At 43.9% G+C, this 18,964-nt stretch overlaps 1 protein-coding gene across 1 annotated transcript; it reads left to right on the forward strand.

The window, feature by feature from the left end:
- Window positions 1-758: 758 nt before the first annotated feature.
- LOC137036267 (macrophage mannose receptor 1-like) lies at window positions 759-3,037 on the forward strand. Its single transcript, XM_067410323.1, has 4 exons — window positions 759-795; window positions 888-1,241; window positions 2,175-2,510; window positions 2,673-3,037. The coding sequence occupies exons 1-4, from the start codon at window positions 759-761 to the stop codon at window positions 3,035-3,037; spliced, it is 1,092 nt and encodes a 363-aa protein (XP_067266424.1).
- The last annotated feature ends 15,927 nt before the right edge of the window (window positions 3,038-18,964 follow it).

Below are 18,964 nucleotides of genomic sequence, written 5' to 3' on the forward strand. Positions count from 1 at the left end.
CATAAGTTTTCTCACCTGGTTTCGCGGGCTGCACGAGACTGCGTAGCAAAGTGAAGGTCTTTGCACCCATCACACTGAGAAACGTAGGCACAATCTTCTCACCCTCAATGGCGTTTGCCTGCAGGAAATATTCAAATCACTCCGTATATGAGCTCCATTGTTCAACATTTTCGTCGAAATGTCCGATATTGCCTATGACGCCAGCCATATGGTCTTTTTGTATCTATAAACAGGCACCGAGTTCACGCCGCGTTCAGCCGTTTCCAGCACTTTACTCTTCCAATCGGCAATTCACACAAGCAGAAGTTCTTTCAAACATCCTCGTCGCCACTTTGTCATGTCTTTCCCTTTTTACTTGAGACAGAGGACACTAAAGAATAGTCAGAAATAATAATCCAGGGACAAAAGAACTTGCGTTGCCTCTTTTTAATGCTCACATTGCACTTGTATATCAGAGCAATCACTTCGTCATCGCTACGTGACTCCACCCATTACTTACATATTAAAGTCACAATTATTATTTTATTCATACATAACAGCTAGCAGCACATAACAGCAACAACAGCAATAGCAGACTCTAGATGCTTGTGTTCCTGCTGCAGAAGATACTGAGCCAAAATAAAGCGTTATTTTGAGATGTTAATATGATCTTAATGATTGTGAATCGAGTTATGCTGCTAAATTAATATATTTATTTCATACTTTTGTGTTTAACTTTTATTACATCTACACTCCATTCTCAGATTTCTTCTTCAGAAATGGAGCAAACTCTATATTTGATTCTTCTTCTCATTGGTGAGTGTGTTTGTTGTTTTATTTATGGATTATAGTTTCATCAGGTTTGACTCTGTTATGAAAAGCATTAAATCAAAGCCTCTCTTTCACAGCTCTCTGCTCCGTATCTGAATGTGTTCAGCGTCAGTATCACTTTATAAATGTGATGAAGACCTGGACTGAAGCTCAGAGATACTGCAGAGAGAAATACACAGATCTGGCCACCGTTAACATGAACGACATGAACGAGCTGAAGAAGAGTGTGAATGATGAACGTGTCTGGATTGGGCTGCAGAAGACGGGTGTTAATAAATGGCAGTGGTCTTCAGGTGATCCTGCACTCTATCTGAACTGGGCTCCTGGACAACCTGATGGCACAGATGAGTGTGCTGTGAGGAGAAATGGACAGTGGCATGATTATCCATGCAATAACAGCCTGACTTTCATCTGCAATTCATCTAACAACGGTGAGTTCAGCTCCCTACAATGACAACAAACATGAATTTATATAAAAAAAAATACACATATACTGTACAAAATTTTAATGCAATACTAAATGTTTTACTTTTTAATCTGGTCATAAATACAGGGGAGACTGTGGATATCTGTCCACTTTCAACTTCTGTTTACAAAATAAACCAATAATGAACACATGCTGATCTTTTGTTGTTGATAACTGTGGGAATCTGACATTAGAGGGCCTAGTTAATTATTTTCCAGCAAACTTTATACTGTAAATTATAAATTCAAAAATATAAAACCATTGTTTTGATGAACATAAATTGTAATGAATTAATGAAATGCATAAATTTCAAGGTAAAGACATACAGCAACTTGCCCATCTTGATATTTATGGACAAAATTCTTGTCCTGAGAATAAAAGAACAAAAATCTCAACACAAACCCGTAAGAACATCATTCTTAGATGAACTTTGTGTGGACTCACATAGACACACTCTCCATTACAATGTAAAAAACATTCAGACAAGAAACAAGATCAACACTTTATTACCATTAATATTGCAACAATATTTAATTGTATATATTATTCGTCTAAAATCCAAGATTTTGAATGAATTTTTTTCTGACATATTTTTAAGAACTGGTTAATGATCATATTAATATGCAGTGTAACATCTTCATCTGTTTGATGTTTCTCTCATTCAGCTCTTTGTGTCTGAATCCAGTTTTCTAGAGAAATGTGTTTGGAAACAATGTGGAAATAAAAAGTTATATCATGATCACGAAAATTCACAAATGTTACTTAATGCTGTATGAGCAAAATCAGTCGACATGTGTTTCTGATGCTTCAGCTGCTGCTCCTGTTTACAATCAAACCATAAAGCTGAGAATAATGAACTGATTCATGAATCTGTTTGTTGTTCTTAAAGTGAACACAGGACTCGTCTTTATCAATCAGACGAAGAACTGGAGAGACGCTCAGAGTTACTGCAGACAGAATCACATTGATCTGGTCAGTGTGAGGAACCAGAATGAGAATCAACAGCTTCAGAAGTTCATCAATGATAGTCACATATCTGGTGATGTCTGGATCGGTCTGTTCAGAGACTCATGGCAGTGGTCAGATCAGAGTAACTCCTCATTCAGATACTGGAATACTGGTCAACCTAATAATTTGGGAGGTAATCAAAACTGTGTAATGCTCTATCCGAGCACACAGGAAAAATGGCATGACTACTATTGCAACTACCAATATCCTTTTGTGTGTCATGAAGGTGAGCAGATCCTCACAAACACACACAATCCATCCATCTCCTCCAGATATCTTAAAGTTCACACTACATGTCTGACATGACAAATTCCTCCACAGTGTTTGTTCTGCATGTTGTTTTGATCAGTCTCTCTCTAGTTTTTCTTGTGGTTTGTTTTGTGTCCAGATAAACTGATCCTGATCAAAGAGAATCTGACGTGGCCTGAAGCTCTGAGATACTGCAGACAGAATCATATGGATCTGGTCTCGGTTCATTCAGAAGAGATTCAGCGTCGTGTGATGAATGTGGTTAAACAGGCGTCTACTGAGGCGGTGTGGTTGGGTTTACACAACTTCTGCAGCCTGAACGTGTGGCTCTGGGTGAGAGGAGACATCGTGTGCTATCAGAACTGGGCTCCAGGGAACGGAGTAGAACCGGAAGACTGTCGCCTCGAGAAGAGAAAAGGAGCAGTTCAGTCTGGAGGAGATCAGCGCTGGATCAGCCTTCCTGAAACTCGCAAACTCAACTTCATCTGCAGAAATGATGAGTGAATGTTTGTGTGTTTACTTACATTCACTGTTTTCATTCTTCATTTTTTCTCTTATTTACTTGTATTTGTTTTAGTAAGTTCTGAGTGAATCTGCTAACTGCTATATTGTAATCATTATGGCATAATGTGATCTTTTTAAAATGTTTTAACATTAATGTTTAATATTCTTTAGATGTTAAGTGTGTTTTGTAAATCTCTCTGTATATCTGGTGTGGTTACGTCTCTTTATGTTTTCACTAATCTTATCTATAGCAATAACTGGTTGAATGTGAATCTGTGAGCAGCAGCTCTTCAGAATAATATTGTTTGTGTCTCAGAATGAAATCTGGTTTATTCTTAGAAAAGCTGAAGTGAAGGTTGGGTATAAAACATCTTGTGTTTGATCAAAACCATCAGATAAACATGTGAAACAGAACATGAGCTCAAATAAACTCATCTACAGTCAGTATTCTCGCCTCTGATTATTTCCTGATTTTCAATGTCACAATGACCGCTCAAATGACAGATATGCAAAACTTGAATTTGACTTGATCACAGACAGTTTTCTTTTCAATGACTTCTGATTTGATTTCTGATTTGATTTCTTCTGCTTTTCTCTTGAGGTCTGTTGAAAGGATTCACACTTTTAAAGAAGTAGGAACCCTTAATATGTGGATGAAGTATTAACACAAACATCAAGGCTCAATTCATAGAAACTTTTGTTCATTTTTGAGTAAAACACCATTCAGTAAGGGCAAAAGCATTAATGATTCACAAATGCACAGTTCAACAAAATTAAACAAAAACAAAAAAATACAAATTTATAAGAAAAATATCCCAGAAATTCAAATACACAATTCCCAATTCAGGGGCTCATTTAGCATGACAAAACCTTTCAACAAAAAGTCAATTAATTCAAAAATTAGATTCGGTTCATTCAATATCTTTTGGTGTGCAAATCACAAATTTCAGTATTAACTGGATATGCAGTTCACATGAACAATTCTTGACTGAGTTCACAATTCAGCAGTAGCTTGAACCTCAGAGTCCATATGCACTTAGACCTTTAAGAATCCTTAAATCCATTCAAACCAGCCTGAATCAAACCAGTTCCCTTTGCAGTTCATAAAGAGTTCTTTCAGCACTTCAAACAACATTTACACAGTCCCATGGACACTCAACTGACAAACCCATCATGAGAATAAAAAATATATACTTGTCTGGTCTTGATCAGTCAGTCATTCATCACATGGGAGGACAGACTAGGATCATACCATTGTGTGAAAGAAGGAAGGGGGACACGCTCTGAAAGATGGAGCGATCACAGCGGTAATGATCCTGGTAATGAGTTGAAACAGCAGGTGGAGAGCAAAACTGCTTCAAATGTGTGTTTTGTTGGCTATAGGCTCCTGAGTGCATATAATGTAAACAACACGAACGTAGTGAATTCATAAATTCATTATTCATCATTCATACGCTATATATTCATTATAGTGATTCAAAAGTTATCCATTGATAATGTGATGGTGTATTGTGTGTTTAAATACAGTTGTTTAGGTGACCAATGATAGCTTGTAGATGATCTCCACACAAAAGCTGCGCGCGCTCGTCACTTTATCTCCTCTCACAACGACACGCCTCCAGACACTCGGCTGTTTTCGGAAATACTCGGTACAGCGTATGTATCTTTTATAAATATGATTAAACTACAGATTTTTGGAGATATGAAGGATGCACTACTACTCTATAGGAACTCAAGATTAACATGAGATTGGCAGAAACTGTGTCTGATAACCCCCCTTTAATCTAATTAATTGCAAATTTATCAGACATCAAATTTGGCTGAGAAATTATCCCCTAAAGATAATTTTAAGTCAACAAATAGATATTGAAAAAAGTTGATTTTAAAAGAAATATTTTATATTACTGAAAATAGAATTTACACAAACTTTTGGATCATGAGGTTAAATAAATCATGACTGAATTTTAATTTTGGGGTGAACTATATTTTGATTTTTTGTTATCAATATGAAAATATGAAATTGAAAGTGAACATGGTCAACTGATGTTTTATGAATCATTTTCTTAGAGAAGTTAATTTACTTGTCACAGAAACGGTCTCTGTGGCTCCCTCTGATCGCCACCTGAGGGCGCCGTCACCGGAATACTGACTGTTCTCTGAACTACAAATCCCACACCACGTACCTGGGCTGATTACCCACCACCTGTTGTGCATTATCTGGACTATTTAAGACTCCATTACCCCATCATGCTTCGCGAAGTCTTGTTTTGCCGAGCATACAATTCTGAGCGTTTACCCCTGTCTATTGATATCCTGTGTTTGACCTTGGACTGCCTACTCACTCTGATTCCTGTCTGCCGCCTGCCTTGTTTATTACTGCCTGTCTCACGGATTACCCTGTTCAGCCTGCCGCCTGCCCTGACTATCTGCCTGGTATTGTTATTGATTCCTGTCTTGCCTGCGTTACACCTGTTGCTATTGTCTGACCATTGCCTGTACGACTACCTACGATTGTTATTAAAGCTGCACATGGATCTCCCCGAGTCTGCTGCCTCGTTACAGAAGACTTCGCCAGATCTCGATCCAGCAGCCATGCATCGGTTGTCAACTGAGCTGTCCACCCAGGCCAGTGTACTGGCAGTCCACCAGCAGCAACTCACACGTTTAACCTCTGTTACCGAGGAGTTGGTAAAGACGCTGCAGAGCATGCGGATGACGCACGCCGAGTCTAGTCCGCCATTAACCACGCCGCTTGCTGCAGCGGTCACTGCTCCCAATACCACCAGCAGCCCGCGCCTAGCCTTTCCTGACAAATATGATGGCGCTCCAGTGAGGTGCAGGGGTTTTCTCCTCCAGTGTTCACTCTTCCTGTCGCAGCAACCAACGCTTTATCCCACCGATGAGAGTCGCATCGCCTTCATATGCTCACTCCTTACTGGAAAGGCTCTCGAATGGGCAACCACTGTTTGGGTGAACGGCCAGCCATCATATGCCTCCCTCGATTCCTTTCTACAATGTTTCCGTCAGGTGTTTGAACACGCCGAAGGAGGTAAGGAGGCTGGCGAGCTTCTTCTGGCTCTGCGCCAGAGTAAACAAACTGCCGCTGAGCATGCTTTAACATTTCGCACCCTGGCTGCGCAAACCTCGTGGGTTGAGGACACACTTAAACTCTTGTTCCGTAAAGGATTAAATATGGATTTACAGTCTGAACTGGCTTGCCGAGATGAGGGGAAATCTTTAAATGAATTCATCGACCTCGCTATACGCATTGACAATCTCATCCGAGCTAGATGACCCGTCAGAGTTCAAACACCCACCTCAGCATCAACATTCCCTGTCGCTGAACCTGAACCCATGCAGATCGGTGCCACTCACCTGTCGCTGGAGGAGAGAGAGAGACGGATGCGGCAACGCCTGTGCCTCTACTGTGGTCAGCCCGGCCATATGCGCGCTTCCTGCCCCACGAGACCCACCAGTCGCGGCGCCACTGCGGTGAGTTCACCCTCCAATGCATCCAATATCAAAATTGCAGCAACTTTGATATATCACGAGCATATAATCCAGACTGAGGCCATGATTGATTCTGGTGCGGCTGGCAATTTCATGGACTTAAGTTTCGCACAGGCTCACAACATACTGCTAATCCCCTGTGATTCTGTTTTGTCAGTGGCCGCGCTGGACGGGCGCCCCCTAGGGACCGGTAAGGTGTGCTACACCTCTGATGACATCACACTGCAAATCGGATCTCTGCATAAAGAATTACTTTGTTTCTTCCTAATAAAGTCACCTCAGCATCCTCTCATCCTTGGTTCTCCCTGGCTCAGAGAACACAACCCACAAATCTCATGGGCCGACAATCAAATCACTCAGTGGTCAACTACCTGCCTCCAGACCTGTATCCAAGCACCCAGCCGTCCTGAAACCAACTCACCTGCGCCGTCCCAGAACAAGTTACCTGCCGAGTACCATGATCTCATTGAAGTTTGTAGTAAGACCAGGGCTGCCCAACTTCCTCCTCACCGTGATAATGACTGTGCTATCGACCTGCTGCCAGGCGCTACACCCCCCAGGGGACGCATATTCCCGCTCTCACAACCTGAATCAGAGGCCATGAAAAAATACATTGAGGAGGAATTAGCCAAGGGGTTCATACAGCCATCCACATCACCCGCTTCAGCAGGGTTCTTCTTCGTAAAGAAAAAAGACGGAGCTCTAAGGCCGTGCATTGATTATCGTGGGCTCAACGACATCACTGTGAAGTTCCGCTATCCTCTGCCTTTAGTTCCTGCTGCTTTGGAACAACTGCGTTCTGCACGCTATTTCACCAAGCTCGATCTACGCAGCGCTTATAATCTGCATACGCAAAGGGGACGAATGGAAGACCGCCTTTTCCACCACCACTGGGCACTACGAGTACCGGGTTATGCCCTTCGGGCTGGTCAACAGTCCCTCTATCTTCCAGGCTTTCATCAATGAGGTCTTCCGTGACATGCTGAACAGATGGGTAATCGTCTACATGGACGACATTCTCGTATACTCAAACTCCTACTCTGAACACGTCCAGCAGGTACGAGCTGTGCTCCAGCGTCTCATGGATCATCAACTCTATGTTAAACTGGAAAAATGTGAATTCCACCAGACATCCACGTCCTTTCTGGGATATATCATCAGTGCGGAGGGAGTTGCTATGGACGATGTCAAAGTTCAGGCAGTGTTGAAGTGGCCGTTGCCCACTACAGTAAAGGAACTGCAGCGTTTCCTGGGTTTCGCTAATTTCTATAGAAGATTCATCCGAAATTTCAGCCTAGTAGCAGCCCCTCTCACGTCTATGCTAAAGAAAACTCGTATCAGACTGGAATGGACACAAGCCGCATCTGAGGCGTTCCAAAGGTTAAAAGAACTGTTTACCTCTGCGCCCATTCTGCATCACCCAGATCCTGAAAAGGAATTCATTGTGGAGGTGGATGCTTCTAGCACTGGTATTGGAGCTATACTATCACAGAGACAAGGCAGTCCCCCCAAGTTATTTCCCTGTGCTTTCTACTCACGTAAACTTACCCCTCCAGAACAGAATTACGATGTCGGGAACCGTGAATTGTTGGCCATGAAGGCGGCCATGGAGCACTGGCGGCACTGGCTGGAGGGAAGTAAGCATCCCTTTACCGTCCTGACAGACCACCACAACTTGGAGTACCTGAGGTCCGCCAAGCGCCTCAATCATCGTCAAGCCAGATGGGCCCTGTTTTTCACTCGATTTCAATTCAATGTTACTTACCGACCTGGCACCAAGAACACAAAGGCTGACGCTCTGTCACGGCAGTTTGAATCCAGTCTCACTCCACCATCATGTGAACCCATTCTGCCCTCTACAATTGTGCTCGCACCTGTACTGTGGGACATCATGTCCGAGATAAATGAGGCTCAACAGGAGGAGCCTTCTCCGGCAGAGTGTCCAGCTTCACTCACTTATGTTCCTGCTGCTCTCCGTCAGCGAGTGATTCAGGAGGTTCATAACTCACCCAGTGCAGGACATCCAGGCATAACCGCGACCACACAACTTGTAACCAACCGTTTCTGGTGGCCAACCCTGTCTTCTGATGTCATCACTTACATTCAGAACTGCACCACCTGTCAGACCACGAAAACCCTCCGGCACTCGCCAGCAGGCCTTCTTCAGCCTCTACCGATTCCACAGCGCCCTTGGTCACACATTGCCATAGACTTCATCACAGACCTACCCAATTCCCAGGGACATACCACCATACTCACTGTGATCGATCGCTTTTCCAAGGCCTGCCGTTTCATTCCCCTGTCCAAACTGCCTACTGCCATGGAAACCGCTGAACTCCTCTGTAATTATGTCTTTCGTTTCTACGGCCTGCCCGAGGATATAGTTTCTGACCGCGGACCTCAGTTCACCTCCAGACTCTGGTCCTCATTCTTCCAGAGGCTCAACGTCAATATCAGCCTCACCTCTGGGTACCATCCACAGTCCAACGGGCAAGCTGAGAGGCTCAATCAAGAACTCATTCGGTATTTACGCTCCTACCGTCACCAGAACCAGTCGGATTGGAGTAGATACCTGTTCTGGGCCGAATACGCTCAAAACTCACTTCACAAACCTGCCACAGGCGCCACCCCATTCAAGTGCATCCTAGGCTTCCAACCTCCTCTCTTCCCATGGACCGGGGAATCCACTGACTTACCTGCTGTGGATCATTGGCTACAACGTAGCGAGGAGGTCTGGAATGAGGCTCACGTTCACCTGCAGAGGGCAGTACGGCGAACCAAGGAACAGGCCGATCGTGGTCGCCGACCGCCACCTGACTACAGACCTGGCCAGATGGTTTGGCTCTCAACCTGGGATCTTCGTCTCCGTCTACCCTGCAAAAAACTTAGTCCCAGGTACGTGGGTCCATTCAAAATCTCAAGACAAATTACTCCAGTTTCTTACCGTTTAGACTTACCACCTGAATATCGTATCTCACCCACCTTCCATGTTTCTTTGCTCAAGCCCGCAGGTGGTTCGAGAGGAGGTGAGAACCTAGAGGGGACCGGTGACCAGAGACCCCCTCCTATCATCGTTGAGGGCGAGGAGGCCTATCAAGTCAACGAACTCCTAGATTCCAGACGCCGGGGTCGTGTTCTGCAGTATCTGGTCGATTGGGAGGGGTTTGGCCCGGAAGAGAGGTCCTGGGTCAATGCTGACGACATACTTGATCCAAATCTCATCACGGATTTCCACAGGACCCATCCGGAGCGTCCGGCCCCCCGACCTCGTGGAAGACCTCGGCGTCGCCAGGCTCCTCGCTTCAGGAGCCGCTCGCAGGGAGGGGGCTCTGTCACAGAAACGGTCTCTGTGGCTCCCTCTGATCGCCACCTGAGGGCGCCGTCACCGGAATACTGACTGTTCTCTGAACTACAAATCCCACACCACGTACCTGGGCTGATTACCCACCACCTGTTGTGCATTATCTGGACTATTTAAGACTCCATTACCCCATCATGCTTCGCGAAGTCTTGTTTTGCCGAGCATACAATTCTGAGCGTTTACCCCTGTCTATTGATATCCTGTGTTTGACCTTGGACTGCCTACTCACTCTGATTCCTGTCTGCCGCCTGCCTTGTTTATTACTGCCTGTCTCACGGATTACCCTGTTCAGCCTGCCGCCTGCCCTGACTATCTGCCTGGTATTGTTATTGATTCCTGTCTTGCCTGCGTTACACCTGTTGCTATTGTCTGACCATTGCCTGTACGACTACGATTGTTATTAAAGCTGCACATGGATCTCCCCGAGTCTGCTGCCTCGTTACATTACTGAAAGCTACCAAGAAATCTAGATTAGCCGACTAAGTTTATTAAAAGGGTGATGAACTGAGAAATGACATTTTCCTTGAGCTTTTGCCATATAAGAGGTCATCATACTATAAGAATATCCTGTAAGTTTCAGAACACTTTCTTGTTAGTCCAATAAAAGCTTTAATTGACACCAGACCCAGAGAACGACAGGATTTACAAAGTGGGGATCTATGACGTCAAAGGGCAGCAAGCTCCGCCTCCGCAGAAGAAGAAGATTAATGCCTACTTCATCACTGCCTGTTTAGCCCCGCCCACTGATTCACACATGACATGCAATAGAACAGGTAGCCTAAGTAACATAGGCCTACGTGGTGCTAAACCAGATCAAGCTATCAAGCAATAAACATGCCGTTGAGGATTACAAAATATTGTGCAGTGCCTGAACTCGACAGTAATGCAACAACATGTCAGTAACTGTCTTAATTATAATGCCTGATCTGATATTAATGATTCATGTACAGTCACATGATCTTTGTCTGTGTGTCAGTAAATCAAACCCGTGACTAAACACTCAGCTTCACCTTGTTTCTCTTAGTAGGATAATCTGTTATTTAACGGTGATTAAATTATATAAAGAAAGCGATCAAAGAAAGCCCCCTTTACAATCGTTGGAGGAGCGCGCACTGAAGCTGTCAATCAAACAACACCAGTTTATCAGTGACTGACACGCAAAACTGCGGTATTATTCAACAAATCTTTTAGTTATATCGCGTTTGCACTGTTAGTGAAGATGGAAGTATTTGTTAGTGTGCAGAAATTGAGTTTCAATGACGAGATTACTGCTTTCATACACTTAATATGTCTGTGATTGACAGGGAGCCACACATGGGGTAAAAGGCACACAGTATTCATACAAATACTTTAGCTAAAATAATGTTTTTAATAATGTCTAGGTTTATACTTGCTCAACAGAATCACTTTAGCAAAGTTTGTACTATTTTCTGTTTATTTTGATAAAAAAAAAACAGAAAATCATTAAGAAGACCTTTGTCTGAAAATACAAATATTAATTCTCGTTTGCTACTTAAATCAACAACATTTTAAAAAAACATCAAATATTAGATCAAACTACCTCAGAATCAACTTTGTGTTGCTGATCGAGATTGCGTCAAGGATCAGACAAATTTGCAAATTGCGTTTTAAAAAGCGGATATTTAGGAAAGTACTGCAGCAAGTTTTGAGATAGGAGCCGTATTTTTCCATGGGTGCGGCCCATTCCCACAGAAAAATACGAGATATTCTTCATTGATTTTAACCAATAAAAAAATCGATTGGAGATTTCCGACATGATCTGCACCCTTTGTTATAGTTTGTTTAAGGCCGTTTCTATGGTGATATTTTAACAGCAAACGTCGAGAGCACATATCCAAGTGATGCGCGAGCACAAATGGCTCTGCTTTCGATCAGAAACATGCGCTCTCAAACTCCAACTCTCCTTGCATCAGATATCAGCAGGAGCATGACTCGCAACAACACTCGTGAAAAGAATGTGCTTTTGGGTCGAAATTGTCATCCTGCTGCATGGATATAATGCAAATTAAACATCTAGTTGACGTTAATTTGAGTTAAAAAAAAAAAGCTGAAACGTGTCGTTTTTTAAATCATGCTGAGGAACGTTGTGGCTCATGTAAGTTAGTCTTCAGACATGCGTGTCAATCTATCGCTTGACTGTTCTTTCCAAGGAAATCACTAACAAAATGCACACAAACATGTCCCTGCTCTTGATATACAAACATTAATGAACTTCTTCGAACTTAATGAGGGGGGAAAAAATGAGGGCAGATTCGAACAACTGATAATTACAGCACGGCTGAACCTCTGACTCTATTAACAAAAATTCTACCACGGGACCATTAAGGAATACGAAAACTGAGCACAGATTTATCTATAATATAATATGGATGTAAATGGGGGGGGGAGGGGGGATCCCTGATGTGGGGCACCCACCAGCAGAAACATAAATCAGCACCTATGGTTTTAGAAGAAAATAATATCAAAGGCACCTTTAGTCCCGTTGTACCCTACTCTAAGAGAAGAGGAATGGGAGACAATGAAGGAGGTCTGCACCGTTCTGAAGCCCTTTGAGGAGGTGACTGTAGAGATAACTACTGAAAGGTACCTTGAACAATTTTGTTTTTACTTTATTATTTCTTAATTGTAAAAAGAGCAATACATTAACAAAACCTAATCTTCATATTTGCCGTTTCTCTTTTGTCACAGCCTCAAAGATGCTTCCTCTCTTCAGGGTCTGCAGCAGTAACAGCCCACCACCAACGGACAGTGGATAAAGTACAGGAGCTGTTCATCCATGGACAGAACATTTCTGAGAGTGGAGTACAACACTGTGCTTTCTGAAACCACTGCACTGGACCCACGGTTTAAAACGTTAGTGATGACAGAGCTGTGGATGAGGCACTTCAAAGAATCACTGCAGCAGCAGCAAGATGCCTGTCAGCTCCTCCATCAGAGGGTCAAGAGGAAGAAGTTAGAGCAGGGGCGGGTTCACAGGAACCACAAGCTTCTGTGTGGAGGCTCTTTGACCAGAGAGCAACAGGAGACACTGCAAGGAGAAATCCCACAGCTGATGCTGTACTGGAGGTGAAGTCCTATCTTGAGGAGCCCCTCATCCAAAGAGCTGAAGACCCACTGAACTGGTGGGAGGGCAAGATTTCAGTCCACCCACACCTGGTTAAGGTAATGGTAGGAAGACTCTGCATTGTTACAACATCAGAGAGAGTCTTCTCAAAAACAGGACAAATAATCACAGAGAGGAGAAATCGCATCAGCCCATCCAAGCTGAGGCATCTGATATTTCTGAATGCCAACCTGCACTAAAGACTAAAGTGTTTTAATGTAAAGACTTTTGCCTTTATTTATTTGATTTGTTTGCTGTGGTTCTGTTAAACATTTAAATTCAGCAAGAACTTACAGGCTCCACTATCAGTGACAGGATCACGTGAGCGTCGTTGATCAACAACAGCAAGCGGCACGATCTCCCAAACATTATATTTAAAAAAAATATTAAACTTTTTTTGTGTGCAATGTTAGTTTTCTCTAAGTGTCCAAATTAAAAACAACTAATGTTAAAATGGAAATCTAAAAATCTCAGATGCGTCTCCTCATGTGAGCAACAAACAGGGCATTCAATTGACAAATAAAGTTAAAAAACTTTGACAATACAAAACATTATAGTAGCAATCAACGTTACATATGTGAAAATGATGACTAAAAATAAAGTTATAGCTCTTACCTTCTCCTCCGAGAACTCCCGATTGACTGACGGGTTACAGATCAAAATGACGCGCATGCGCAATACTCTAAAAGTCCGTTTCCCATTCAGTTACATCACAGTTATTAACATCGTACATCTAGCGATTTTAGTCATTTATTTATTTTTATTTGATGTGCATTTAAACAACACTGACATTAAATTACAAATAAATAAAGTAATTAATTAATTAATAGATTAAAATACACATTGTGAGAGTGTTTCCGATAAAGGCTGAGTATCAAGTGACCCTAAATTTGACTTTTTTCTGCCATGATCACTCTGTGTTTTTTGGGAGGATCATATGTGAACAAATGTGGTTAATGTGGAAAATATGGGGAAATCTGTGTGTTTTTACTGTAAGTGTTTAAAATTCTTCTAACATTTAATGGAATGTAGTTTCACAAGGATTTCTTTCACCCACATTTACATTGTTGACTGTAAAATTGGAAATGTATTTTCTTGCACCCTGAAATACATTTTTAAATATATTTTAAGTGTATGAAGGTTGAAACAAAACATATTTTCAGTTTCAAAAATATATTTAATTGAACTTAGCTGTTTACAACATGTATTTACCTTATATTTAAAATATACAGGTGCTGGTCATATAATTAGAATATCATCAAAAAGTTGATTTATTTCACTAATTCCATTCAAAAAGTGAAACTTGTATATTATATTCATTCATTACACACAGACTGATATATTGATATATAGGCGAGATGCTTCTGTCTTCGTCTTTTGTTAAAGAGTGGCTTGACACAAGGAATGCGACAGCTGGAACCCATGTCTTGCATACGTCTGTGTGTAGTGGTTCTTGAAGCACTGACTCCAGCTGCAGTCCACTCTCTGTGAATCTCCCCCACATTTTTGAATGGGTTTTGTTTCACAATCCTCTCCAGGATGCGGTTATCCCTATTGCTTGTACACTTTTTTCTACCACATCTTTTCCTTCCCTTCGCCTCTCTATTAATGTGCTTGGACACAGAGCTCTGTGAACAGCCAGGCTCTTTTGCAATGACCTTTTTTGTCTTGCCCTCCTTGTGCAAGGTGTCAATGGTCATCTTTTGGACAACTGTCAAGTCAGCAATCTTCCCCATGATTGTGTAGCCTACAGAACTAGACTGAGAGACCATTTAAAGGCCTTTGCAGGTGTTTTGAGTTAATTAGCTGATTAGAGTGTGGCACCAGGTGTCTTCAATATTGAACCTTTTCACAATATTCTTTTTTGGGATTTTCCTTAGTTGTCAGTTATAATCATCAAAATTAAAAGAAATAAACATTTGAAATATATCAGTCTGTGTGTAATGAATGAATATAATATACAAGTTTCACTTTTTGAATGGAATTAGTGAAATAAATTAATTTTTTGATGATATTCTAATTATATGACCAGCACCGGTATATTGGCCAGATCTAAAATACATTTTTACACGCAAAATCTACAATGGTTCATTACAAACCGGACATGACGAAAGCAATAAATTAATTTTCAGACTCTGAATCCTATTAATTCAGAGTTTGATTCACCAAATATTTGAGATTATATTATACCTGATAAATAATACAATGAAGTACTTACAGTTTAAAAACACAGCAGATTTACAGCAGTAGTTCGGTAGTCCCCTTTCGACGTACGTCAGTAGTGATCGACGAATTGGGATATCGCTAGAGAGCCCATATCAGCTTCGAGAGAACTAAAACAAGCCAATGAACATTGGCGTGCGATATTTGCATAATGCGCACCGCCCACATCTGGGGGACATAAATAGGAAGCAGTTGCAATCGCACTCTGTCTTTCGCTTCAGAGCCAACACTTTGGTGTCCTACGGCCTGACTGAACTTCAAACAAGTCTGAAGAATGAAAAGCAGCCTTACCGTGTTGGTATTACGACTCTGCAGCGAGTCCGTGAGCTTCAGGAGCCAGGCAGAAACTACTGCTGTGAAACAGCGTTCTGCTGTAAATCCATAAAGTTAGTGTGCGATTTGGGCTGGTTTCCTGTGTGTGTGTGTACACACTCTCGTGACACTCCCTGTGTGTCTCGACACAGAAAGAGCTGTAATTTCCCCTTCTAAAATCAGACTTCACAGACAGACACTGCGTCTTTTTCAAAACGTCATTCAGTCTGTGCTTTTCTGGAGGCGGTCGTTTCCTATCCTCACTGATGGCCACAATCACTTTCTCTCATGTCTGCTTAGCGTGCTGAGACTGTGTGTAACAGAGTTCGTAGATTTTAGGAAGGAAGACGACAAGGATCGGCTATGACTGCTGGCTGCTTTATTTATAACTTCAACAAAAAGGTGTGCAAACAGGCACAAAACAATCTCCAACATAAACAGTGGAATTCACTCCGTTCGCTCCAGTCAGTCCTTGGAAGTGTTTCAGCCAGCAGTCCTTCTCTCTCTCACTCACTCCTGTTTCTCCTGGCGTTAAATCCTCTCTCCACGCCAATTACTGTAACAAGAGACAGGTGTTTGTTATTTGCGCTTAACCCGCTCATCCACCGTGCGTCTCCTGACGCTTTCCCCCGCTGCAGCGTTCGCTGAACCACGCCCCCCTTGCCACATACCCCCCCCATTTCTGGAGAGGAAATCGGCCACAGCCATCTGAACACCCGGCCTGTGGACCACCTTGAACTTAAAAGGCTGTAAAGCCAGATACCAACGAGTGATCCGCGGAGGGTGAGGACAGCCCACCTGATGGCCAAACACTCCTTCTCCACGGTGCTGTACTTAGTCTCTCTCTTGGAGAGCTTGCGACTAATGTACAGCACCGGCTGTTCCTCCCCCTATACTTCCCCCAGAAATATCGGGCTCGCCCAGTTACTGTTGGATTCTTCTATTACCCCCATTTCAAGCATCGCCTCTAATTCTTCCTGAACTACTTTTTTCTTGTGTTCAGGCAAGCGATATGGCCGGCTGCGAACCACCACGCCCGGCTCTGTCTCGATATGGTGCTGAATGAGGTTTGTACGGCCAGGTAGGGGAGAAAACACGTCAGCAAACTCTGCTTGTATTTTAGTTAAATCAATGAGCTGTGAGGGCGAGAGATGATCTCCCCCTGGGGCCAGTGCGAAGGATTGTTTTTTTATATTCGCCTCTGGCCCGAGATCATCTTCTCCGCTAATCACCATCGCCAGCATCACTGATTCTCCCTCATTCCATTTTTTCAGGAGATTGAGGTGATAAATTTGACGTGCTCCTCTCCTATCTGAGCGTATTACCTCATAATCGAGCTCTCCAACTTGCCGTGTGACCTCAAACGGTCCTTGCCACTTTGCAAGTAATTGAAGTTGGGAGTAATACAAGCACTTTATCTCCCGGTGCAAATTTACGCAGATTGGTCCCCCTGTTATACAGCCGGCTCTGTTTGTCCTGGGCCTGCAACAAATTCTCCATAGATAGCCGCCCCAATGTGTGGAGTTTTGTTCTCAGGTCCAGCACATATTGAATTTCGTTTATAGATTGAGAAGGTCCGTCCTCCCAAGCTTCCCTTATGACGTCTAACACCACTCTGGGCTGACGACCATAGAGAAGCTCGAAGGGGGAAAACCCCGTGGAGGCTTGCGGGACCTCTCGCACAGCGAACAACAGGGGTTCCAACCATCTATCCCAATTTTTGGTGTCTTCCTGAACGAATTTACGAATCATTGTCTTAAGCGTGCGATTAAAACGTTCGACCAGCCCGTCCGTTTGTGGGTGAAAGACGCTGGTCCGAATCGATTTAATGCCCAATAATTCGTAAAGTTCGCGTAACGCCCGTGACATAAACGCCGTGCCCTGATCAGTGAGGATTTCCTTAGGAATCCCCACTCGGGAGATTAAAGAAAACAGTGCGTCAGCAACACTCTTAGCGGAAATGTTGCGGAGAGCCACTGCTTCTGGATATCGTGTTGCATAATCCACAATGACCAATGCAAAACGATGTCCTCGTGCTGATCGCTCTAATGGCCCGATGAGGTCCATGCCAATTCTTTCGAAGGGGACCTGCATTAATGGAAGGGGGCGCAAAGGCGCTTTTGGGGTGGCTGGTGGGTTTACCAACTGACATTCACGACAAGCCGCGCACCACCTGCGCACATTCTCGTGAATGCCCGGCCAAAAAAATCGGGTCATGAGGCGATTTAGTGTTGTCCCCTGTCCTAAATGACCAACCATTGGATTAGAATGAGCCGCCTGAAAAAGCATTTCCCGGCGGCTTCTGGGAACTAACAACTGGGTTGTATCTTCTTTTGTCTGAGCATCTTGGGTCACTCGATACAACCTATTTTTAATAATTGCAAAATATGGATAGGTAAGCGGTTGTCCAGGATGGAGAGGCTGGCCGTCGATGGGAAAATCATCGCGCTCCGAGAGAATCAGCCTCTCGATTTCACTCTGTTCCCCCGAGGCAGTACCCAGTGGTCCCGGTTCAGTCTCTCCCGCCTGCACACTCGCGTTCCCCTCCGGTGCATTTTTTCCCCAAGAGGCATCCGTACATAAAGCCCCCAATAATTCCGTGAATGCTGGCCAATTGGTCCCCAAAATTAACGGATGCCGGAGGTGCGGATTAACTGCCACCTCCACACTATGCTTTTGACCCCGAAATTGGATAATGACTGGCACAATAGGATATTCTACCACATCACCGTGCACACACCGCACCTTAAACACGCGGCTATTATCCAATGCCCCAGATTGTATCAAGCTTTGATGGATCGAGGTTTGGTTACATCCTGAATCCATCAACGCCTGATAGGTACCCCCCTTAATACTCACAGGTATTTGGTACCACCCAGCCTGACCGGGGGCAGCCTGCAGGACGTCCGGGACCCGGACCATCGTCCCCACCTCCATAACAGGGCACCTGTCCACAAAATGCTCCGGGTCCCCGCAACGCCAGCAGGCCGGCCCAGACCTCCCCGCCGCTCCAGTGGCAGAGAGAGGGTTAAGCGGCTGACGTGGAGAGAGCGGAGAAACAGGAGCGGGGTCCAACCCGGCCGGTGGTAATCCCGCCCCCGCCGGGACTCGAGGCGCCGAGTACGAATTCTGGTTCGAGGAGGGCCAGGCGGACGGGACCTAGGTAGAGGGACAGGTCGAGAGAGAGAAGGAGGTGGAAGAGAAGGAGAGAGAGAGGCAGATGGGAAAAGTTCGCCGACCCCTGGGCACGCTACCATGTGGTCCTCTGCGAGATGGATGGCCGAATCCAGTGACGTGGGGCGGTGGCACTGGACCCACTCGGCCGTTCTTCTGGGAAGCCGAGTGATAAACTGCTCCAGTACCACACGATCGATGATGCTCTCCACGTCACTTCCAT

This window comes from Chanodichthys erythropterus, chromosome 14 (genome assembly GCF_024489055.1).
Source record: "Chanodichthys erythropterus isolate Z2021 chromosome 14, ASM2448905v1, whole genome shotgun sequence".
Taxonomy (NCBI): domain Eukaryota; kingdom Metazoa; phylum Chordata; class Actinopteri; order Cypriniformes; family Xenocyprididae; genus Chanodichthys; species Chanodichthys erythropterus.

Excerpts from the sequence above, each read along its gene's own strand:
- LOC137036267 (XM_067410323.1), top strand. The coding sequence starts at position 759 with ATGGAGCAAACTCTATATTTGATTCTTCTTCTCATTG. Across the intron at positions 796-887 it reads TTTGATTCTTCTTCTCATTG|CTCTCTGCTCCGTATCTGAA; the intron begins GTGAGTGTGTTT and ends TCTCTTTCACAG. Across the intron at positions 2,511-2,672 it reads TCCTTTTGTGTGTCATGAAG|ATAAACTGATCCTGATCAAA; the intron begins GTGAGCAGATCC and ends TTTTGTGTCCAG.